The 25,623-nt window shown below is 31.0% G+C and overlaps 3 protein-coding genes and 2 non-coding genes across 7 annotated transcripts; 4 read left to right on the top strand and 1 right to left on the bottom strand.

Moving 5' to 3' along the window:
• Positions 1–354: 354 nt before the first annotated feature.
• LOC111020505 (S-adenosyl-L-methionine-dependent methyltransferases superfamily protein) lies at positions 355–4,276 on the top strand. Of its 2 annotated transcripts, XM_088121346.1 has the most exons (6): positions 355–677; positions 877–983; positions 1,700–2,210; positions 3,014–3,132; positions 3,290–3,515; positions 3,934–4,276. In XM_088121346.1, exons 1-5 carry the CDS (start codon positions 429–431, stop codon positions 3,486–3,488), a joined length of 1,185 nt encoding a protein of 394 aa, XP_087977472.1. In that variant the 5' UTR covers positions 355–428; the 3' UTR covers positions 3,489–3,515; positions 3,934–4,276. The 2 variants fall into 2 exon arrangements, with proteins under 2 accessions (XP_087977472.1, XP_022152879.1); XM_022297187.2 differs by lacking the exon at positions 3,934–4,276 and having other exon boundaries at positions 3,290–3,792.
• Positions 4,277–5,616: 1,340 nt separating this feature from the next.
• On the top strand, positions 5,617–5,689 carry TRNAE-CUC (transfer RNA glutamic acid (anticodon CUC)). The gene has a single exon. It is a non-coding gene; the product is annotated as a tRNA-Glu (tRNA).
• Positions 5,690–9,341: 3,652 nt separating this feature from the next.
• TRNAE-CUC (transfer RNA glutamic acid (anticodon CUC)) lies at positions 9,342–9,414 on the top strand. Its single transcript has one exon. It is a non-coding gene; the product is annotated as a tRNA-Glu (tRNA).
• Positions 9,415–12,704: 3,290 nt separating this feature from the next.
• On the top strand, positions 12,705–25,206 carry LOC111020507 (alcohol-forming fatty acyl-CoA reductase). 2 transcript variants are annotated; one of them, XM_022297189.2, is made up of 9 exons: positions 12,715–13,120; positions 13,290–13,602; positions 13,685–13,785; positions 15,661–15,859; positions 22,092–22,253; positions 22,462–22,543; positions 22,620–22,886; positions 23,806–23,933; positions 24,894–25,206. In XM_022297189.2, exons 1-9 carry the CDS (start codon positions 13,042–13,044, stop codon positions 25,045–25,047), a joined length of 1,485 nt encoding a protein of 494 aa, XP_022152881.1. In that variant the 5' UTR covers positions 12,715–13,041; the 3' UTR covers positions 25,048–25,206. The 2 variants fall into 2 exon arrangements, with proteins under 2 accessions (XP_022152882.1, XP_022152881.1); XM_022297190.2 differs by lacking the exon at positions 22,092–22,253 and having other exon boundaries at positions 12,705–13,120.
• On the bottom strand, positions 19,527–21,028 carry LOC148212458 (uncharacterized). The gene has a single exon (XM_088121852.1). The coding sequence runs from the start codon at positions 20,736–20,738 to the stop codon at positions 19,527–19,529; it is 1,212 nt and encodes a 403-aa protein (XP_087977978.1). The 5' UTR covers positions 20,739–21,028.
• Positions 25,207–25,623: the final 417 nt, after the last annotated feature.

The raw sequence follows: 25,623 nt of genomic DNA, 5'->3' as shown, positions 1-25,623 counted from the left end.
ATTAGGTGACAATAGCAAAGATCAAAATGATGATTTTTTGAAAAAGACATACCTATCGAAAGTTCGAAAATTAAAATAGTCTCTTTTTTTTTTCTCTTAACGGATGATTGCTATATATATATATATTATAAGTACAATATGTGAGGTTGAAAATTCGAACTCACACCCGATATAAGTATCTTAATCGACATTGAACTAAGATATTTTAGAATAGGAATTTTAAAACTTTAGAGAGAATTTTAATTGAAATCTATATTTTTATTTGGGGAGGTTTTGAGACAGTTGCCAATTATGTTCCACTAAACTTGGGATTTAAAAGAAAATCAGGGAACGGTATTTAAATAAAAAGAATTTTGTAATAAGGCATCATTTTCTTCCCGTGAGAAATCGAATAGAGAGTTCGGGCGGGCGGCGGCGAAGGAGGGAAAATGGGAAAGCGAGACAAGAAGCCGAAACGTCACGATGCAAATTCTCGCCGGAGGGACTTCAAGTTCACTTCTGAAGGAGAAGTTATGGAAGATGGCGATTTCCACGGCTACCCACTTGCCTCACCTTCTGCTAATGAAGAAGAAGAAGATGTAGAAGTAGAAGACGAGGAGGAAGAACAAGAAACAAGTCATGAGGGCTCATCATCGGATATTCCTTCGAAATTTCATCTTTATCAACAATCTGTTCAGGTTCGGCTCTTTTTCTTGCAACTTTAATCCCCTGGTGGACGAATCGTTTGGATATTTGGAAGTAACGATAGGATTCGTGAATTTACGTCTTGATTGTTTGAACTGATGAGTGTAGGGCGTCTTCTTTAACTTTGAGTTGTATTGCCGATTGGGAGGACGGGGTTTTGGGTGTTTACTGAAATTTCTTTATTCTCTGTAGTCGCCCAAAGGAGATATAAGCTATTTGCAGAAGTTCTTTCTGATGTATGTGGGAGGTAGGCAGCCGATCCATCTCCAAGAAGATTTCTGTGGCACTGCACTTTTAAGGTGCGATTCTGTTTTCTTGCTGAGATATAATGGAGATTTTAGTGAATTGTATTTGGGGACATTTAACTACTTGAGGAGTGGTTGCAGATCATTTTGAATATAGTAAAAAAAATGATTCACACGGTAGTTTTTATTATGATTATGGTTCATCAATGGCTTTTAAATTGGAGTCCATTTTTGTAGTTTAAATTTTCTCTAGTTCTTGTTGCTCTCTGCTCTTGTGTATTCTTTCCTTTGTTCTCAATGAAAGTTGTTCTCTTCATCAAAATAATAGTCATCAATGTCTGTCTAGGTTAATTAGTAATTGTTATGATCATAGGAAACTGATGTGTAGGTCAATCATTGATTATATAAGATCAGTGATTATCAAATAAAGTAAAAGTGCATGATATGAATTACCATTTAGTTACTGAATAATAAATGAATTTTTAAAAGGTTATATCTGCAGTTTCTTTAATTTTTCATCAACATGACGACATAAAATACTTTTATTTCTATTTCTTATAAATAAATTTCCGCTAGTTTAGTGTGTTGGTCAACTTATTTTCAATGATAGAGACCATGAAGCATGGAATAGCTCGAGAATGGATAAGCTTGGTTTCATAGTTCTTTTCAGTTTCTATCTGTGACTAAGATGGATCAAATTCTTTACTTGTGAGCCATTATGTTGGTGTTAGTTGGATGGATGAGAAATCTAATACTTATTATGTTCACAGTGCAGAATGGCTTCGAACTGATTCGCGTAGGACTGCTGTAGGATTGGATCTTGATCTCAAGGCATTAGTGTGGTGCATGGAGAACAATGTTAACCGAATCGGGGCTGACTTGTATTCCAGAATCTCTCTTTTTCATGGAAATGTACTACATCCTGCTGATGCTAGGCTACTCAATCCTGAGCCAGGGGAGGAGCTGCTTGAAAATTTAACATTGGAAGATAGCAAAGAAAATATTGAAGCTAGTGCATCAAAATCCATAGTAAAAGAGGAATCTGCATCTTTCAACGATAACAAGTACTTGAAGAGGAACATTACACTGCCTGCCAGAGATATTGTGTGCGCATTTAACTACAGCTGTTGTTGTCTCCATTCACGTGCAGATCTTGTTATGTATTTCAAGCATGCTCGCGCTAGCTTATCCAGAAAAGGTGGGATATTTGTGATGGATTTGTATGGTGGTACCTCGTCAGAACAGAAGTTGAAGCTTCAAAGGAAGTTTGCGAATTTCAAGGTATAATTTTGTTGAGTTCAAATTTCAAAAAACGTTCTATTTTTTCTCCAGGACAAGTGCACTATTGATCCGTTTTTTATTCTCTTAAGTGGTCACAAGTAATGCAACAAAAATGAAATTTTAATTTACCATGAGTGTAGACATTGGATTTAGTAAGTTGACCAAGAAATACTGAATTCTCTTTTGGGTAAGCCCTCAAAGGTGAAAGGAGAAGGAAGGCTAGAATGGTAAAATGCTTCTATTATTAAATTCACCAACCTCATAGTCATAGTACTCCATTTTTGGAATGTCTTGTGCCAAAGTTGCTGGGCACCATTTTTGTCTACCTCTTGGGTATAATCATGTTGTTGTCTAGTTGTATGTCTTCAAATTATATGATGGCTGCAGTGATAGGACTCGAACCCGGATCTTTTGCCTTCATAAGCAGTGCTCCATCCCGGAAATTTGTAAAATGTATTGACTGATCAGTTAGCTGAAAGGGCGGGAACTCTCGTTTTTCCAACCCCCCTATATTAATAGTTGTGGGGCACTGTATAGTGTACCCACCAGAAATGCAAGGATTTAGAATCTGCTTTCCCAATAGTCTGCTTTGCTGTTTTCACCTCAATTCAAATATGTTAATTGGAGGTCTTTCATAGGCTTACATTTAATATAAATATTTCTTTTACTCGAACTGTTCATTCAATTTGAGGTACCTATCCAAACTTTGTTCATCTTTGCCATATTTCTGTCGTCTTCTCTTCACATGAAATGTAGTAAAAAATGATGAGATATTGCGTTCTAATTTGTTGGAAATATCGTAGTATATATGGGAACAAGCCGAGTTTGACATCATTGGACGTAAAACGAGGATTAGCCTCCATTTTGATCTTCAGAAGCAGCAGAAGAAGCTTCGCCATGCGTTTTCTTACAGCTGGAGACTGTAAGCAAACCTGTTCTTTTTTCAATTACAACGCATTCCATATTTATAAAGCATAATTAACTCAAACATTATGTCAGAAGTTATACCTCGTCTTAACTGATGGACCATGTGCTACTTCTAATGTCTGAAATCTTGAGATCATTGAACATGTGAACAGGTGGTCATTACCCGAGATCAAAGATTGCCTGGAAGAGGCTGGATTCCGATCTATCCATTTTTGGATCAGACAGATGCCTGACACTGAAGAAATTAGAAGTATAGAGGGGTTTGGCTCAGGAAGTGATGTGAAATATGAGGAGGTCGAAACTTTTCAACAAAAAGATTCTTGGAATGCATACATCATCGGTGTTTCATAGTTTTGAGCATCAGTCAATACTTTACATGTATCTTTTCACGATTTTTCGGCATTTTATTTTCATGCTGTTGTAGTTAGTGTCAAAAACTGCTGTTCTGCCTTTGTATACCGAAAAGAAAAAAAAAAGTTGTAGCAAGGGAGACAAGATAGTCAAATGAGGTATTTCAAGCTCACCATTTTGTTTGTCTTAGTTCTTGCATTTCATCACTCAATTTTCCTCCAATATGTACTGGTTTCTTACCACGTTGCTTTAATTTTACCTCATTACCTGAGTTGAAACTGTTGAAATTATATATTTCTTTTCCTATGAGGTCTTACCAATTTAGCTTATTTCAAATTTTAACTTTCATTTATATGCACTGATCTACATCAAATTTGCCACTGTTAATGACTGCAAGAATGTAGCCACATATTTATTTTCACCGTTAATGATCTTTGTATCCCAGCTATGGAGTTGCTCTTATGCAAGAGATCTGCAAATCGAACGACACATATAGTGTAATAAAAGGATGGCGGTTGAACGTGGTGTGAAACAGTATTGGATGGAAGAAGTTCCTAAAGATGTTCGTGAAGAACTCCTGTTGGAGATATCTTTCGTTCCTTTAACATGAGGGGAGTTCCCTTTTGCACCTTAGTTTCGCTTTATTATTTTTCCTATTAAAAAAAAGATGAATGAAGATATATCTCACTAGTCCAAGCATCGAGTCTGCGTGTAAAATCAGACTTTGAAGAATCAAATCGACTAAAACCAACAGAATGTATCAAAACCAACTTGACCTTCGAGCTTTTTGGTTTAATACTTCAGAAAATAATTCGAACTCGATTTTTCGATTTTGTCTGTTTTTTATTTCTTTAGAAGTCACCATAAGCCAAGAAATGATACCTTTCTGAGTATTATGTTTTTGTTTTATTTTGTTTTGTTTTAATAAATATTATATCACAAATTTAGGGGCATAAAGAAATTTGTAACTCTTTTTGAGAGGTAGAGATGCCTCAACGAGTCATTATGTTAATTATAAAAATAAGAGTGATGAGGTTGAAGCATAATTTAAAATGAAGAAATGTAATAGAAACTAATAAAATTCGAACACTAAACATAATTTTAAAGTTTGGGCACTTGATAATATATGTTAAACATAATATTTAAAATTAAGGGGCTAAATTGATATATGTGTTGTTAATTTCAAAACATTCTCAAGCACCAATCTTTCAAAACAGATACAACTATCTAAAATATTTTAAAGCATTCTCTTAAAAAATTCCTTATAAAATTGTTGGTATTTTAAATGTGTGGTTAAGAAACTAAAGTAAGAAAACTATGTGAAAAAAATAAGAACATGAAGATTTGTAGGGAGATTATGAGACAACCCCACGAAAACTCTATAATAATGAAATTACATAGTTTTCTTCTCAACCCTTAATTAGAGGATATCACAAAACTATGTGAAATTAAGAACATGATGGAACTCAAACAAAATATTATCTGTCTTTCCTTCTAGCTTTATTAAGAAATCTAAGTATTATTTTTGTTTTTTATTTTTCATGTTTTTAGGAAATTATAAAAATTGTATAGAAATTTTAGAAACAGTAAAAATAAATTAATTATTTCTTGTTCCAATTTTTAATTTGTTTCAAAACATAATAAAAATATTGTTTTATCATTATGATGTTGGGGCTGCGTAATTCTATTTTTCTATATTAAAAATGAGGAAATAAAAACGAAAAACGAGAACGATAGCAAAGGGATCCTAAAATTTTACTCACAATTCATTTTGGTCTCCATGGACCTATTTGATAATGTTTCCATTTTTTTAATAAATAAAAATATAATTGCATGGCCAACATCCATAGTACATCCCTGGATTCAAGAATAATAAAACAATAATTTTGTTTATGTTTTGGAACAAATTGAAAGTGGAGACAAGAAACAAGAAATTTATTTGTGTCGTTATCAAACATAACCTTAAATTTTTTAAAAATATACTTGCACGAATTTTTGAGAAATAAATTTAAATAATCCATATAACAACCAAAAAGCTGACATGATGAGCATAACTTGGAAAATTTCTAATTTCGCATAAAAAAAAACAATTAACTCAATATTGTTTTGTCCCGCTTCGTGTTCAAATTCCGTTGTAGTCTAGTTGGTTAGGATACTCGGCTCTCACCCGAGAGACCCGGGTTCGATTCCCGGCAACGGAATCTTTTTTTTTCTTTTCATATTTTTTTACATTTTTATGAATTACGTTTTTTCCTTTCATGTTATTTATTTTCAGTTTTATTAAAAATTTTAAGTGTTTGACATAATTATGTTACTTCTTTTTTACTTTTTTTTTATATATAAATATTCTCAAAATTGTACAAAAATTTGGAAAGAAAAAAATAATGGTTATTTAGGATTCGTTTGGTAACATTTACGAGCTTCTTGTTTTTATTTTTTTATTTTTAATAAAGAAAAATTAATTGCATGACTCTAATATCTATAAATTCAAGTATGATTAAACAATTTTTTATTTATGTTTTAAAACAAATTGGAAAGGGAACAAGAAAGAAGAAACTTATTTTTTTTATTTTCAAATTTTCTATATAATTTTGATAATGTTCCCAAAAAAAGAGAAATAAGAAGCATAGTTAGTTGCAAAATGGTTAGATTTCTTAAAAAAGTTAGAAACGAAAAACAAAAAACAGGAACGTTATCGAATGAGCCTCACATTTCTTGTTTTTTGTTTTCAGTTTTATTAAGAAACTTAAACATTTAACAAGTATTATGTTACTTGCTTATTATTTTTTTTAGAAACGTTCTTAAAATTTTATATAAATTTTTGGGGAAAAGATGATTCATTCTCGACAAAATCAAATTTCCTTCTTTTTTTTTCAACTAAAAAATGAAGATCACCAAATACAATAATTATGTTTTACATTATTAAAAGAGAGGAAACAAAAAAAAAAACGAAAGTATTGCCAAATAGGTCTTTAAATTTCTACCTTTTCTATTTATGGAACTAATTTACCAATCATTTCTTAGAAAATTTTTTTTATTCAAAAGGATTTAATTAAGGCACAGCATTTAGCCCATCTTGTACTAGCCTAAATGGTCTGCTACCAACAGGGCCAAGTTTAGAGAAATTGGGGAAAGTGACCAACAGGGCTAGGGGGGAGATCGGAAAAATTTCTGGTATTATGGGAATACTATACTCCTTTTATTTACTGTTTTTACTACCGTAAAAAAAATATTATGATGTCTATTTCTTTTTTTTTTTATTGTATAAATGGAAGGAAGTATGGTACTTTCGTAATAATTTTTTTGGGAGAGCTCGACAACTCTATTTAAAGCCAGTCAACTTTTTTAACTTTTATTTATATTACAAAACAAGAAAAAGATTGTCAAATGTATATCATGCTTTTGACTTGTTAATCTCTACAAATTAATATAAAAAATCGTCTGAGGACTAATAAAAGTGTTGAAAAAATTCGAGAAACTGAATCTCATGAGAGAAAAAGTCAAATGGGATCCGATCCAAGATTGGTGAATCCAAAAGTCTCAAAATCAATTGACAACGAAAGGAGTAACCCACTTATATTATAAACTTTTATAAGGTTTTATTTTATTTTTTCAACGGGAGATCCTTAATAATTTAATAAAATTTTAAACTTTGTTAGTTAAATCAATTAAAATTTCAAACTAGTTATTATATCTATATCTATAATATATTAAAAAGTACGGACGTGGAAGAAATTTTTTTTGGACAAATTTAACTTTGATTTTTTTATAATGCCTAAATTATCATTTTATTAATTAAAAACAATAAATGAAAACTCATCCACTAATTTTACATACACGTAACACTCAAAAGAGAAGAGAGAGAGGAAAAAAAAAAATCTTTGAACATCCTTATATTTAACACCCACTTACTCTTAACAATGGTCTATTAAGTGACTTTTATCTTTCTCAAATTTTTAAATACTTGGACTTTTCATTTTCTCACATTTTACTATATATAATAATTCTACGTTTGCTTTTTTTATTTATTTGTTTTAGTACAACATGTGGGGATTCGAATTCACAACTTGTTAGTTATGCTTTTTAATATTTAATTTCCATCATAACTTAAATTGGTTTCATAATTATAATGTTAAATTATATTTAAATTTTGAATATTAAAAGTTTTGGAATCTTTAAAGTTTTTTTTTGTCAGTCTTTCATTTTAATTTTTTTTGATATTTTATTTTCTATAGCTATAGAAGGACTTTTTTCACTCATTTCCTACCACAATTTGAGTTTTATATATACATTTTTTCTTTACTCTTCTTACTCTCTAAATTTATTTTATTTTATATATTTTAATGTTTCTAAATTGAATGTAGTTGAACATCATAGTGACTATTGTTTAACAATCTCAAACATTTGTGACAAGTAAATTTTTATTATTTTTTATTTTGTACACATCGATTTTCTTCTTCCTTATGGACTATTATTCTTAATATAATTGTATAATTAATCTTAAGTTTATGTTATTACTTAAAATTTTTATGCATGCTTTAAACTTTTAAATTTTATTTTTAGTTAAATTATGTTATAAATGTTTTGAATGTTCATGAATGCTTAAAGTTGGATAAATGTTGATATTTTATTTCAAACTAGAAATAAGTAAATTAATTTGTTTTTTAAAATCATATCAAATTAATTAATAATTATCTTTAATTATAATTATTAGTAGAATTTAAACAGTTTTGGAAGTTTAATAATTAATGTAACATTCAACAACTTTTAGAATGGTATAAACACAAAAATTGTATTCTCCTCCCATGTATAACTATGATTAATAATATATATTTTATAACTAATTTGATTGTGGCTGGAATTCATTAATTTAATTCTTAAAAAATCATAACTATTCAATATAAGTCGATAAGTTCACCGTTAATTTTAACATATAAGTAAATATATTGGAGATATCACGTGTCTTGCACTCAGCTTCGCGAAGTGAGTCAATTAAAATTTAAAACGGTAAACTAAGAATTATCAATTAAAATCCTAAACTTAAGCAGAAGATTGTTAGTTTAATGGGTACATGAGTGAAGGTTCTCATTTTATATTAGAAAAATTTTCCTTATACTAATTGAATTTTCTCTGATGGTCCACTTTGGTCTCTTGATCTTTTTAGAATATAGTTTTTATAGATTTAAATAATTCATGTAACAACAAAAAAGTCTAGATAGAAAAATATCTAAATTTGCACTAAAATTTTTTAAAAATAACGGAGAAAGAACTTGTTTTTTCTCTCTCTTTTTAAACTCTTTTTGTTTCTTTCCCACTAATTTTCAACTTCCATTGTATTCAAGTTGGTTAGGATATGGGATCTAAAATTTTCAAAATTCAAATTTAGTGTAATTTTCTTTCTTCTCTCTAGAATTTAGAGAAAAGTTCAAAAGAATTTTTTTTCAAAACCTGTATTTTAAATTTGCACTAAAACCTGTATTTTAGATCTAAAATTTAGAGGAAACTTCAAAAGAATTATTATTATTTTTTTGTTGAGAAATTGGATTCAGAAGAATTATTTTAAACATAGATAATTACAAATAAAATCGTTATCTTAAATCTAAACTTTCTTTTAATATATTTTAAAAGAATTTGTATGGACTTGGATAATTTTAATTAAATGAATAAATTGATGTATATAAAATTTGGCAGTTCTTGTACTGTATTTGACATTTGTCAGTTAACGGGCTAGCGGCAGTGGGGCTCAAAGAGTTGGGCCAAGCAAATGGGACGTGGCTGCAAAGCCCAAAAAAGTATGTCTCTCTCCTCTTTAATTATAAAATATAAAATTAAGTTTCGTCCTTTCTCTCAAATTCCGTTGTAGTCTAGTTGGTTAGGATACTCGGCTCTCACCCGAGAGGCCCGGGTTCGATTTCCGGCAACGGAATCTTTTTTTTTTTTTTTAAATTTTAAATATTAACATTTTACGAATTACATTTTTTTGGGATAATGAAATAAATGAATTACATATCTTGAAGCATTGGAAATCTGCTTTCACGAACACCGTACAAAAGCACTAGATGTCATTAAATAAAAAACTGTAGAAACAGAAAATATGATTATCTCATTAGAGTTGTCTAAGATTTAAAAGATAATATATAAATATAAGTATTTTTAAATTTTCCTTCCGACCTACTTTCTCTATCTCTAGATATTTATAATTATTTCTTTTAGTACAACGTGAAAATTCAAACTTAAGATCTTTGTATTAAAATTAAGTATTATAATCAATTGAATTATGGTCGGACAAATTCTTTACCGTTAAAAAAAAAGGTTATATTTAAAAGAAGATTATAAGGTAAACAATTTCTACCTCCATCTGTTTCCACTTTGTCTTAACTGGCTCCCACAATCACCGAGAGAGAACGAAAAGTTTCCAAAAAGTTTGTAGCTTTTAATTGGTTAGGAAATAATCCAATTTCATTTGAAAAAAAAAAAAACTAATAAAATTTTGTTTCATAACCATTTCCTCTGTTTTTTAAAATTAAGCTCATAAACATTACTTTTTAAAATTTATGTCGAATTTAAAAAATAAAAAGAAAAAGATATTTTCAAGGACTTATTTTTATTTTTGAAATTTGACTAAACATTCAAATATACTCTTCAGAGAATTGAAAAACTTACCAATGAAAATTAAAAAACAAAACCTCCCTCGAAAAATACTCAACGAGGAGACATTTATTCTTGCTTTCGGTAACTTTACGTTTAGTAAATTCATCCAAAAGTTGTCAATCCTCACCTGCTCAAAATAAATTTCTAACCTTTCAAAATTTATAGATCTAACTTGTTTGGTTGATCTTATAAATGGTATTTTTTACTAAAAACTATGAAACACAATGATTTCCCTATAAGAATGAATGCCCAAATGAAAAATGGAAAAATTTATGCTACTGTAGGAGTATTGATACTCCTTCTATTCACTGCTTGCCACATCAGCATCGTATTAAAAATAACGTGGGGTCTACTAATATTAAAAATAAATTATAAAGGTAAAATCATAATGCATACTGAGCATCGTATTAAAAATACGGAGTCCGCTAACATTAAAAGATAATTGCCAAAACGAATATATAACTGAATGGTAATCGACATATATCTCCAACCAATAGGTTGTGACTTCAATCCTCCATCCCCATATTGTACTAAAAAATATTAAATATAATTTATAAAAATAAATTTATAGCGTGAACAAAACGAGTATTTATTTCAAAATGAGAAAATGAGTGGTAGGAGGAAAGTAGGGAATGGAAGTAATTGCATTCTTTAAAGTTTTGAAGAACACACAAAATTAATATTGGGCAGAGGGTTAGGTTTCATGGATCTGACAAAACTTTACATCTTCCTTTTCTTTGCCCCATACCTTGGAAACATGGGCCAACAACTTAATAAAGTATTCCATCTATATAATATATATTTTACTATACTTTTTTCTATTCCTCTCTTTTTTAATGCAAATGAGCGAACCTCACTTAACTGATCGAGATATTTATATTCTCTCTTAAAGATGGTAGGTTTGAGATCTTCCACTCTCTTGTTTGAATTGCAATACTAGATTCAGATTTTATTTTGGTCCGTGAACATAGCTCAATTATATATATTCTTGGTCAAAATGTCGAAGTTCGAAACCTCACCTCCACATGTTGTTGACACAAAGAAAAAAGAGTCATATTTGATAATCATTTTGTTTTTCATTTCTTGTTTTTAAAAGTTAAGGTTATAAATATTACTTTCTCCCGTGTGTACTTCCTTTGCCTTTTTATATAGTTATTATAAATGTTTTAAGAATCTAGACAAATTTTAAAAACAAAAAAGAGTAGATTTTAAAAGTGATTTTTATTTTTGAAATTTGACTAAAAATTCAAATATATTTTGGGGGTGAAAAACTTTTTAAAAAAATTAAAAATTAAAAGCAAAATAATTATCGAGCGCAACCTTAATATTTCCATAAATTAAGACGTTTGGTTCAGCTTAGAGATTTAAATCAGTTCTCTATTGATACATTAAAATATATTCATCTCACTAAATGCAATGTTGATTGAGTCCATTATGGCTGGCAGACGTGACAATTTTAGGCGACATGATTTTTTTTTTCACTTATAATTAGTGAGGATTCAAACTTACGATCTTTTACTCAGAGATATGTGTCAATTTAAGCTCATCAACATGACTTGTTGAGTAGAGACATGTTTTATTTTTTTTTTTTTGAAAATATCTCGTTCCATTCCCCCACCTCGTTGCCCACGACTCTCTTATCTTTCTCTCTTCTCTTCTCCCTTCTCAATCTACATGGCCCTACCGTTCCTCCAACATAGTTAATAAAAATCCTTACAACGTTAAAGCAAGTTGTCAAAACTCGATTGCGAGATCATGGTTAGAGGTATGGGCACAAGATGGTGGTGGGGAAGAGAGACTTTTAAGAATGAAGTATGGATCAAATTAGCAAGCCATATCACTTAAAATTAATTGCCACGCTCAATGGCTATGAATCGACATTGTCAACATTCTTTTGGTGACTTACCGTACCTATCATCTCATGAAACACTATAGAAACTCGAAAGGTAAAAATGTAAGATTTTGAAATCTGGAAATCAAATGAAAATTTAACTCAAAACTTCATTATCAAAAGGATATATTTTTATGTATTTGAAAAAAATTGTTAGGTTCTATTTAATAAATATTTTGTTTTTATATTGTTTTTTAAAAATTTACATACTATTTCCATCTATATATTTCTTTATTTTATTATCTACTTTTTTGAAATGTTTTCTTAATCTAAGTCAAGATTTGAAAACTAAAAGATTTTTTTTTTTTAAATTATGTTTGTTCCTTTCATTATTATTATTATTATTATTTTTCTGAAATTTGACTAACAATTCATATGTTTTAGAGAAAGGTGAGAAAGAAGAAATTGTATTCAAAGAACAAGAAAAATTTTAGAAACAGAGAATAAAAACAAAATAATTATTTATTTATTTTTGGATGATAGTTAATGCGTCTTGTTCACTGAGCTATCAAAACCGTAAAAAAAAAATGATTTGTTTCAATTAAGAAAAAAAAGATTCTGACCTTTCTCAAAGAAACCACTAAAAAATTGATAGCCTTAGATAAAGAAGTTTCACGAACAACTAGTAGTAGACTTCTTTCCCCCTTTTGAGTTGTCCTCTCTTCTTTTGTGTTTTTTACGCGACTTTTCATTCTGAAATTTTATATAGATTCAGGAATTTTCCGCTCAAAATGAATGTAGAAATGTGAGACACTTTCTCTACAGAAAAAAAAATCTAAGATGATGACTGTCAAAAGACGAGATAAGGGCAAAAGCGTCCAAACACCCAAAAACATCATCAAAATTCAACCTATGGCCCTAAAGTTACAAACCTATGTCACTGACAATGTACAAACCCAATCACTCTTCTTTATATTACACCAAAGTTCTCAACTTCTCCATAGCAATTCTGCTTCTCAACCACACCACCATTGATACACCAAAGGCCCATCCTTCTCCTTCCCCTCTGCAATGGAGTTCCACAGTGTGCTCGAATTTCTCCACGGAAAGTCCATCTTCGTTACCGGGGCCACCGGTTTTCTCGCAAAAGGTCTCTCCCCCTTCTCTTGTTAAGAATATGTTAATTTCACGATAACTCATCAGTTTAAGCTCGTAAATCTTTATAATTATTCATTTTCTCATGTCTTGAGAATAAATTGTTAAATTTATCATAATATATTAATTTAAGCTACTTTTGGATTATCTGCATGAAAATGCAGTAATGGTGGAGAAGATCTTGAGAGTTCAACCGAACGTGAAGAAGCTTTATCTGCTCATACGAGCTGCTGACGACAAAGCAGCAGCGCAACGCCTTAAAAGCGAGGTGATCGAGAAGGAATTGTTCAGAGTGTTGAAGGAAAAATGGAGAGCGAATTTTGGATCTATGATATCAGAGAAGGTTGTAGCGGTGGCCGGAGATATCTCCGACGAACGACTCTTGGTACTCGAGGAGTCTGCCAAACTGAGACAAGAATTATACAGCCAAATTAATGTCATTGTTAACTTGGCTGCGACTACCAACTTTGATGAAAGGTATAATCAATATAAACATACTTTATAATATAGAAAAGGTAACACTAATAATGATAATAAATGTGTTTATTTGTTTTTGTAGATATGATGTTGCTCTTGATATCAACACAATGGGAGCTAAACATGTTTTGAACTTTGCTAAAAAATGTGTTGAATTGAAGGCATTCATCCACGTGTCTACGGGTCAGTCTCGAATTGCACCTTAATTTAATTTACTATATTTTCCTGTTCTTTTAGTTTCTCTATATATGAATTTATTATCATCAATGTCCATATTTATCAGGTTTGTCTCAAATCACCCTAATTTACTTATTTTATGAGTAAATTATATTTTTACTCTTTGTTCTTTTAACTCAATTTAGTTTCTCTAATATATGATTTTATTATCATCCATGTTCATTATTATAATTGGATGGGAGGAATAGTAAGAAAATTGTCGAAACATTCTTTCATCAACAATTGGACTCGGTAGATTGTATGTTAATGTGACAAATGAATTTTCTGATGCGATACATTAATGGTGTAGGGTCTAGAAAGTCACATCGAAATTTCCATGTATTAAATTTTTGTCATCAAATCGGTAGAATGTTCGTGAATTCAACCTCAACATAAAAAGTTAAGTTGTTGATTTCTATTATATCCTAAAAAAATCAATAAAATATATAAAAAAAATTAATGTGGACATAATATTAATGATTTATTATTTAAAAAAGTGGAATGCATATTTATTAGTTTAGGTAAAATATTTTTTATATAAATTTCATGATTTTATTTACTTCTTCTGAATTAAGGATATTTTCATCAACATTTCTTTAAAATTTAAACATCTAACTTTTTTTTATATCAATATAATTAAAACCTTAATATGTACTGCATTTAATAGATAAATCAATTTAAATAATCGAAAGCAAATTAAAGAATTATAAATACTATAAAATAGCACATTTCAAGTGTTTTCATGAGGAGCACCTAACCCAAAAGTACTCATAGAAAATTGGATTTCACACTGAAAAAACACTTTTTTTCAGAAGCTCCTAAATTTATTTTGCTGGTGTGCGGGCAAAATTTTTTTTTTCTCTTCCTTATTTTAAATGAATTTGCATAAAATGGACTTTATTTTAACTGGATAATTAATATTGATTTTTTTTTTTTTGGGTGAAAGTACTACATCCACAAATAACTAATCCGATTAGTTTTAATTATTACTATTTGGCTAACCATAGAGAGACATTTCATAATTTTTAATTAAAGATAGATGAAACGTAATTGTTAAAAGTGTAAACACTAAATTGAAATTAGATATCACAAAACTAAAATTCATTTAAACCCTATCTTATATTTTAAAAAATATTTTCAAATATGGCCACCTACTCTACAAAATCTGAAAATTACTTCTATAAATTTTTAATATTATTTTGATGACTTTACAAAAAAAAAAGTGTTTTTAATTTAATTATTGTGAATAGAGATCGAACCATCAACTTTTAGAATGATAAATTGATCACTCATCCACTAATTTAGGTTCGAATTTGCAAAACAGATAATGACAGGATTATAAAACTAAATATTTCTAATCCCATTTAATTTATAATTTTTTAGATCAAAAGATATCTTTAATAAAAACCTATTCATTACCTACCAATAGATCATTTTAACTAACCATTTATTAACAAGGTAGGTAATGAATGGGTTTTTATTAAATAATCTACAAAAAGTTAAATGACAATGATAAAATGATTTCTAAATGCAAAGTTCGAGGTATGAAAAAAATTAAAATCCAATGAATTCCATCAAATAATTACCAAAAACGAAAAAAATTTTATCAAATAAAATAGTATATGCATATTTATTAATTACGTGATCAAATGGTAGTGCTGCTAGAATCAAAATTTAAAATAAGATGATTATTTTTCAGTTTCTAAAAATTAATATTTTAATCTCGGAAGTCATAAATAAAATTATTACATATAATTGTGAGAGGTGGTTTTACTCATTTTTCTAATCCAACAAATATGTGAGATGAAAATTTGAACTTATGATCTTTTACTGATTTGTTAGCTTATGTTTGCGGTGAGAGGGAGGAGGAAGAATTGATACTCGAATCTCCATATAACATGGGAGATACTCTCAATGGAAAACTTGGTCTACAAATTGAAGAAGAGCGGAAGCTTGTGAATCACACAGTGACTAAACTTCGAGCTGAGGGAGCTACCCAAAAATCCATCACATTAATGTTGAAAGATTTGGGTATCGAAAGGTTCGTAAAAAGAAAAAAACTAATTCAACATTCAAACATGCGTATGTATAGAAGTTTATACTTACTTTTAAAAAATATAGATGAAAATTAGCACAAAATTCAATAGATAAGCTATTAGTATTAAAAATTTATACTTATGTTTAAAAATATATTTTTACCTTTGTAGATTTGAAAATTAGCACAAAATTCAATAGATAAGCTTTTAATATTCTTGGACCTCCATTTTTTACTACTATATATTGAAACTGAGAGTAAATAATATTTGGCTTTTTTTTATTCAATAACACGTAGCCAATATATACCAGAGGAATAAAATGTACAACTAATACCCAACTAACTAGGACAAAATTACAATATAGTCCTAATACTCTTCCTCAAGATGGACAATGAAGATTAACAATGCCCATCTTGGACAACAAAACAGAAAACGACGAGAAAGGTAAGGCCTTAGTGAATATATCAGCAAGCTGGAGATGAGTTCTGATGGGTAGAAGTTTAAGCGAACCATCAAGAACCTTGTCCCACACAAAGTGGCAATCCAGCTCAATGTGTTTTGTACGTTCATGAAAAATCGGGTTGGTGGCAATATGTACAGCAGCAATATTATCACAGAAAAGAACAGCAGGCGAAGACTCACGAATCTGCAAGTCACGAAGTAAAGACTGCACCCACACGATTTCACTAGCAGCAACAGCCAAAGCCCTGTACTCCGCCTCAGCTGAAGAACGAGCAACAGTAGCCTGCTTTTTGGACTTCCAAGAGATAAGAGAAGTACCAAGAAATATACAAAAACCTGAAACAGAACGACGGGAGTCTAAACAAGCACCCCAGTCAGAATCAGTGAACGCACGTATATGAAAATAAGTAGTAGGTTGAAGCAAAATGCCTTGACCAGAAGTTCCTTTCAAATAACGCAACAGATAGTAAGCAGCATTCAAGTGTGACTGACAAGGACGAGCTACATATTAACTCAATTTATGCACAACAAAAGTAATGTCAGGCTGAGATACTGTAAGATAAAGAAGTCGCGCAATTAAACGACGATAAGAAGTAGAATCAGCAAGCACAGCACCATCATCAGCACATAAACGAACATTCGGATCCACAGGGACCAAAGCAGGCCTACAACCGAGGAAACCAGTGTCTTCAAGAATATGAAGAACATAGTTGCGCTGAGAAAGAAAAATGCCTTGAGCAGAACGCGCTAATTCCAATCCGAGGAAATATCGAAGGGATCCCAGATCCTTTAACCGAAAGGTAGCATCAAGATGCTTCTTAAGAACAACAATATCAGATGAGGAAGCTCCAGTAATGATTATATCATCCACATAAACTAGAAGCGCTATAAAACGACGGCCTTGACCACGAACAAACAAAGAATAATCAGACTTTGTTTGAACAAAACCCAAAACAAGCAAAGCATGCGAAAACTTATCAAACCATTGACGAGAGGCCTGTTTTAATCCATATATGGATTTGTGAAGTTTACAAACAAGGCGCTCCCCGTGAGAAGCAACCACATAATGCTTATAACCGAGAGGGATATCCATGTAAACATCTTCAAAAAGATCTCCATGTAGAAACGCATTGTTAACATCAAGTTGAACTAGGGGCCAATTAAAAGAAACAGCCATTGTCAAAATAACTTTTACAGTAACCAATTTGGCAACCGGAGAGAAAGTTTCGATATAATCCAACCCTTCCTGTTGAGTATATCCTTTTGCGACAAGGCGCGCCTTATACCGTTCAATAGTCCCATCAGATTTATGCTTTATCTTATACACCCATTTACAGCCAATACTATGAGAATGAGAAGGCAATGGAACAACAGTCCATGTTTTGTTTGCTTCCATAGCCTGCAATTCAACATGCATAGCCTCACGCCAATGAGCATGAGGAACCGCTTGATGATAAAATTGGGGTTCAGTATGTAAGGAAACATTCAGGTCAAAAGACCTATAGGTAGGAGAAAGGCTATTATATGAAATAAAATGGTGTAGAGGATGGCTAGTAGAAGACTGTGGTATAGGCTCAGCATTAAGAAGACTACAATGATAGTCTTTCAAGTATGTTGGCGGCTTGATAGATCTTGAAGACCGACGAGGCACAACTAAACTGGAAGAAACCGGGACATTAGCACCAGGGATGGAAGGCAAATCAGTAGCTACAATAGACGATTCTCCTGTATTAACAACATCAACAGTGGAGGCCTCGATTGGAGCAGAACCATTCGGTGATAAAACACCAGTACCACCATCAGAAACACCAATATCAGGAGAAACATCATGGGTAACAGGAGATGCATCAGATGAAGAACCAACCGAGGTTATAGGACCTTGCCCAGAAAAATCAAACGACTTGGGAAGAACCAAGTGAGGAAAAGGGTCTTCTATGTCAGTATGAAGAGTAACTTCATGGAAAGGGAAAATATGTTCATAGAAAGTGACATCCCTTGAGATAAAAAACTTCTTCTGAACTATATCAAATAAACGGAAAGCCTTCATCCCTGGAGGATAACCAACAAATATAGCAGGAGTGGCTCGTGGACAAAACTTAGAACGTCCTGACGAGAGTGTGGAAGCAAAACATAAGGATCCAAACACTCGAAGATGAGAATAATCAGGATCTTTATGAAATAGACGATGATAAGGAGTCTGCCAAGAAATAACAGGTGATGGAGTCCGATTGATTAAAAAAGCTGCTGTCAAAATACAATCACCCCAAAAAGAAAGAGGCACTCTAGACTGAAAATACAGGGATCGAGCCACATTGAGCAAGTGCTGATGTTTTCTTTCAACAACCGAGTTCTGTTCAAGGCGAGCAACACAAGAAAATTGATGTATGACGCCCTTAGAAGCAAAAAACTCAGTAAACAAAGTTCTGGAGCATTATCTGACCGAAACTGCTTGATAGTAGCACCAAATTGATTTTCAACATATTTAAAAAACTGGGGAATGAGCCTAAGAACGTCAGACTTTTGCCTCAACATAAAAATCCATGTGTATCGAGAATGATCATCAACTAAGGTGAGAAAATACTTATAACCAGAATATGTAGGCTCACGAAATGGCCCCCAAATATCACAATGAAGTAAATCAAAAGGCATATTAGCTATATGATTGTGAGCATGAAAAGATAACCGTTTCTGCTTTGATAAAGGACAAATAACACATGATCGCAGAGAAGAAACACGAGAAGCATCAATAGGTAAGATATCCTTTAATGCTAACATGTGTTTATCAGAAGGGTGGCCAAGTCTAGCATGCCACTTATTAAAATCAGAAACAGAATTTACACTACAGACATGCAACGAATCATGTTGTAGCAAATTGGAATGAGCAAACCGAGAAGCATCTGCACGCAGAAGATATAAACCATTCCAGAGCTCAGCCTTGCCAATCGTCTTCAAAGAGGACTTGGTCTGGATGAGACATGTATTAGCATTAAACTGAACATTAACATCCAAGTTAGCAGCCAAGGCACTCACAGAGAGCAGGTTGAACCGAAAAGAAGGTATATACAACACTCTCTTAAGAGTAATGTGTTGATTAATCTGAATATCTCCAATAAACTCAACATGAATCCGAGAATTATTTGGCAAAGTGACTGAAATACCAGATATAGGCAGCAGAGAAGTAAACATATCACGAGAAAAACAGATATGCGATCATGCCCCTGAGTCAAGAACCCAACAATAAGACCAAGGAACTTGATTAACAAGGGAGCAAGTACCTGCCACATGACTGGAAGAAGAGGCACCAGAATCGGATGTTGGCTTCATGGATGCCAAATGAGACTGCAGAAAAGTCAAAAGCCCTTGGAACTGATCAGCACTGTAATTACTCAACGAATCAGCATTGGACGAAGAAGCAACTGAAGAAGTAGTTGCCGACTGATTTGTGGCATCGATGGGCGATTTCGAAGAAGAATTGATACTCTTCGAAGTAGAACGAAAACCGGGAGGATAACCATGTAGTTTATAACATCTATCAACTGTGTGACCCTGGAGATGACAGTGAGTACAATAAGGCCTCTCTTTCCGGCGAGGTTGTGACGAAGCACGAGTATTGTTCGAAGAGGCTGAGGTGCGCGCCAAAAAGGCCGCAGGAACCGAAGAAGCAGATGAAGCAGTAGCAAGAGAAGTTCGTTGTTCAACCTCTTGAGCAACCAACGAAAAAGCACGATTAATAGTCGGTTCAGGCTCCATGAGCAAGAGTTGAGCACGAACCTGATTAAACGACTCATTTAAGCCCATCAAGAAAGCCATGACATACTCGGTTTGAAAGTAATTGATCAAATGTTTGACGCCGCCGCAAGTACACCGTCCACATGAACAAGAAGGACGATATGAAGCAAGTTCGTTCCACAGCGTCTTCAATTTCGTGTAATACGCGCTCAGAGATAGTTGATCTTGAGACAGATTGGATAATTCACGCCGCAATTGAAAAATCCGAGGCCTATTCTTGCGTTGATAGCGCTCTTGAAGATCAAGCCAGATCTCCCTAGCCGAATCGGAAAACAATACGCTCGCAGAAATTTCTTTAGAAAGAGAATTAAGGAGCCAAGCAATTACAACATTGTTGCAGATCTTCCAAGAATTGAGTTGAGCACCAGAAGGACGAGGAAGCGATCCATCGACGAAACCTAACTTGTTCTTCACAGTGAGTGCAATCAGCATAGACCGACTCCATGAGGTATAATTGTTCTCATTTAAAAGATTAGAAACAAGAACAAGACTGGTATTATCCGAGTGATGAAGATAATATGGATTGGAATAATTCTCAAGAACAGAAATACCATCACCGGCATTTGTAGACAAAGAATTTCCTGCATCTGTCGAAGAAGTATCAAGCGGAGGAACAATGGTTTCGTCAACCATGGCGGTGGGAAGTGGAACCTCTCAGAGAAAATCTGATACCATATTGAAACTGAGAGTAAATAATATTTGGCTTTTTTTTATTCAATAACACGTAGCCAATATATATACAAGTGTCTATGTACAGAGGAATAAACTGTACAACTAATACCCAACTAACTAGGACAAAATTACAATATAGTCCTAATACTATACTAAGTTTTAAAAGATAGTTAAAATGCATTTAATCTTTTTAAGTTAAAAAACATATTTGACCTCTTTATTTTCTTGATTTAGTCTACAAAGTTTTAAAAATTAGAATTTAGTTTCTATATTTTGAAATTGATTACAATTTATTATCTACTATTAGGTTAAATTTAATAGAATTATGATATGATTTGCTGTCAATTATGAGTTGGTTTAAGATTGAGTTGATTTGTCAAACGGAACATAGTTCAAGTGGTTAAGACACCTATCTCTGACTAAAAGGTCATTTCCCAATGTCGTATCATAACATTCAATAAGAATTAAATTGTAACAAATTTCAATCTACATTGACTAAATCCATTACTTTTGAAAGTTTATGAAATAAATATCATTATTTTTTTTACATGGACCAAATATTTTTTTTAACATTATTTAATATGTTTTCTACGAGGATCAATATTGGATATAAGATACTTGCATGAGATGCAGTTAGTTAAAGAATTTTATATTAAAAAAATCTTTATTTTATTGATTTGTTTATTTTTGATAAAAATTGCCAAGATGTATTAATTTTTACCTCCCGAAAGATTTTTTTTTTTTCAAGAATCATTACAGAATGAATTATTAAACATATGTCTTCTACAAAATTGACATTAATTATTCAATGTTAATTTTGTGCCTTGATTTATATTTAATTTGTTGCAAAGTTTTATTTCTATTAAAATTTGTGAGTTTTTTGAAATTTTTTTCTTTCTTTTTATTAAAATTAGTGGGTAATTTGAATGAGCCAACAAAGAAGACATTGCAATACTTATCTAAATCTAGCGTATAATTTGAATGAAAGTGAAAATGTCTATGGAGAAAAAACTAATTATTATACCTTAAGATAAAAATTGATTTTTTATTTTTTATTTTAATTATTGTTCAAGTAATTTTTCAATATTTTGGAAAATATTTTTGACTTACTAAATAAAACTTCTTGTCTTAAAATGGCTACTCTAGTCCCTATATCAAAATGTACTCTTTTTTTTTATCTTTTTTTTCTAGCACTATAATGGATTTTTATTTTTTGTTTTTCAAGATTGAATTTTTATTGAGAAGGATGAATTGTTAAGTAATTATTGAGTGAGTTTAAAATTTTTAATAATCCAAATTAATCATAATTTTCAGGGCAAAATATTATGGATGGCCAAACACATACGTATTTACAAAAGCAATGGGAGAGATGTTGATATCTGATCTAAAAGAAGATCTTCCAGTGATTATTATACGTCCAACCATTGTTTCTAGTACCTATAAAGAACCGTTTCCTGGTTGGGTTGAAGGTGTCAGGTATATAAATACATTTTACAAATTATTTTAGGTGTAGTTTTATTAAAAATAACGTTAAATTTTGAAATAAAAATTTTAGTTTTGCGGCTGGGACAAATTAAATCTTTTCAATACATTCGAAACAAATTACAATGTTAAATAATACCTTTTTTAATTTTCCCACATATTATACTAAAAAATACTTTTTTTTACCGTGTATGAAATGCAGAACCATTGATAGTCTCGCTGTTGCATATGGTAAAGGGAAACTAACTTGTTTCCTCGGCGATGTCAAAACAATAATCGATGTGGTAATTGTAATCCCTCTTGATCCTTAATTTTGATACAGACCACAGTGTCATGTTGGATGTGTGTATGAACATACAGATTCCAGTCGATATGGTCGTGAACGCCATGTTGGTAGCGATGACCGCGCATGCAAGCCAACCATCTTACAACATTTATCATGTGAGCTCCTCCATGAGAAATCCCTTGTTGTATGGCAAGATTCAAAGCTATGGATTTCACTACTTCACTGCAAAGCCATGGATCAACAAAGATGGGCAGGCTGTTAGGGTTGGGAAGGTCACCATCTTAAACGATATGCCCAGCTTCCATAGATATATGACCCTTCGCTATTTGATATTTCTTAAGGTAAATTTGCCTCTACCTCTGATCCTATAATTTCATCTTTCATTATGGATAACTATTATGCATGAGGAAAGTCGATCTAATCAAAGTTATGTTCGGATATAGATTAAATATATCAGATGATCACTAATCTTTTAGGTTTTTTTTCTCGATTTGGTCCATTGGTTTTTAAAATTTTCAAATTTAACCTGATGTGCTAAAAAATCTCAATTAAGTCACTAATGTAAAATAATATGTTTAAAATTTGATAACAAAAAGCTAATGCGTCCTTAAAATTATTGTTATATGTTTAGACATGTGGGGCTTGTTGATGAGCGGGTCGGATTTGTTGATAGGGGAGTTGGGTTTCATATGTCAAGTAGTATGCATATTTATATTCACGTGTCCAAATATATTAATAAAACAATAATTTAATGATACATCAACTATTTATTAACAAAATTTTAATTTTTTTAGGAAGGTCTGATGAGAATTTTTTGTTCATCAAAAGTATTAAAAAATTAAGGACTAAATTGAGAACTACCTAAAAGATTAGAAGCGGTGGTTTGATATTATTTAGACAAAGGGTTTCTTAATAGCAAAATTGAAACTAGCTATATATACCAATGGTTAATTAAAAAATATTTTTAGCTCTGCTAATTTCATTGAATAATAATTTAGTCCATGTATTTTAATCATTATAATTTATAAGTACATTTGGTTCCTCCCTAAATTATCGATTATATATATAAGAAATCTCATTAAATCTTAATGACATTTTCATGATATTATTACAAATTTGAAAGTAAAGCGACTAAATCGTTATAAATTAAAGTTTAAAAATTTAATCGTAGTTAACAAAATTATTTTTCAAATCTTGATTAGTTGTAAATTGATTTAAAAAGTAATTTGGTAATGATTGAATAATTACTAAATTAAACAGGGATTGGAAGTGGTAAATACAGCACTTTGCCATTATTTCGATGGAATATATATGGAATTGGATCGAAAAATCAAATACGTTATGCGATTAGTGGAGCTCTATCGCCCCTACTTGTTCTTCAAAGGAGTGTAAGTCTTCCCTCTATTGCTTTTTTTTTTCTTTTTTCTTTAAGCTAAAATCCACAACAATAGTAATAATAAAAATAAATATCCATTTTAGTAATTACACTTTAAAAACGTCAGTCTATTTTCGATCATATGTTTAAAATTTGGTTCATTTTAGGTACTGTATTTTTAAAATGTTTATTCTCATCTCTATTCTTTTAAAAAGTTGATTTTTTTGGTCTATTTGTGGTCAATTTTATCGTTTTTTTTTTGTTTTTAATCACAATTTAGCACAACTATCCTCAATAAAAATTTTTGAAATATTTTTTTAATTGGACGAAGATAGATGTATTTCCAGAGTAAATGTTGAAAGTACGAACATTTTTGAAATACATGTATTGTCTAAAACCAAAAAAAAAAAAAAAAAATCTTGGAATCGTTTATAATTTATCAATTAAATACACAGAACCCATTTGACTCTTTGGTTTGGTTTTTTTTTTTTTTTTTTTCATTTTCAAAACATGGTTAACATTTCCAAATAAAAAAAAAACAAAAAAGGATTTACTCTAATTACATGGTTCCATCATAATTTTATTTTTTATTTTATGGGTTCCATCTTAATTAGTTTACTTAAAATTGGATTTTATGTACCTTTCCGATTGGCAGTAAATGTTGACGTTTATGGTTTGACCACTAAAATGTTTTACCAATAATTTTTGTTTTATTTTTTACATGTGAAAAAAAAATGTCTTACTTTTGAAATTTTCATCTAACATGTTAAAATCATTTTGCAAAAGTCATCTTGCAATACAACCAATAGAAATTTTCTCACCAAGTAAATCTATTTAAAAATAAACAAAAACGTTATCAAATCGAACTAGATATTTATCAAGTCGAACTCCAAATATTTAAAAATGAAATAAAAATTATAGTTTGAATAAGTATTTAAAATAATTATCTAACTTTTGGATGATATATTTACAGCTTTGATGACATCAACACAGAAAAATTGCAAATGGCTGCCAGAGACAATAAAATTGAGATAGATTTATTTTATTTCGACCCAAAAAGTATCAATTGGGACAACTACTTTATGAATATTCACCTTCCTGGAGTTGTTCGACATGTCTTTAAATAATTATTTGTCTTAGTGACATTTTAATTTTACATTAGTCCTTGTAAATCTCTCAATATGCATCTTTATTTACATAAATATTGTCAAGGATCATATGTTATTTCAATGCTAATGAACAAGCCTATATATATTATATATATACATACTTTATATAATTCATGATATGCCTATCTTCAATTCTCCCTCATTCTTATAAACATGCAACAATTGTCCTTTATAATTTCATTGATCTAGTTTGAATTAATTGTCAATAATGGGTAAGAAAAGGAGAAGATATATTCTCAATTGAGAAAATTAAAAATGTATTTTTTCTCAAGGGGTATCTATCTTCGAGAAAAAGGTTAAAGAAAAAATGAGCGATTTCAACCCATCAAACAAGCCATGCATGACTAATAAAGGTTAGGTCTTTAAGAACTTCATGACCAAGATGTATAACTTGCCAATAAGTCATGTTCCGATCTAATCTAACCATTGAACTCGTGGTCTCGTGGATACTTGACGTTCAATGATCGTCCAACAATAGAGGTACGAAATAAGTCTAGCCTTGAAGAATTCTTCTAAGTACCCGTCCTCGAGTAT

The sequence above is a fragment of the Momordica charantia genome (assembly GCF_013281855.1).
Source record: "Momordica charantia cultivar OHB3-1 chromosome 3 unlocalized genomic scaffold, Mcharantia_2.0 BLBB01000003.1, whole genome shotgun sequence".
Lineage (NCBI taxonomy): Eukaryota > Viridiplantae > Streptophyta > Magnoliopsida > Cucurbitales > Cucurbitaceae > Momordica > Momordica charantia.
The sequence above is the reverse complement of the archived record's forward strand: the minus strand, read 5'-3'. Positions and strand labels throughout refer to the sequence as shown.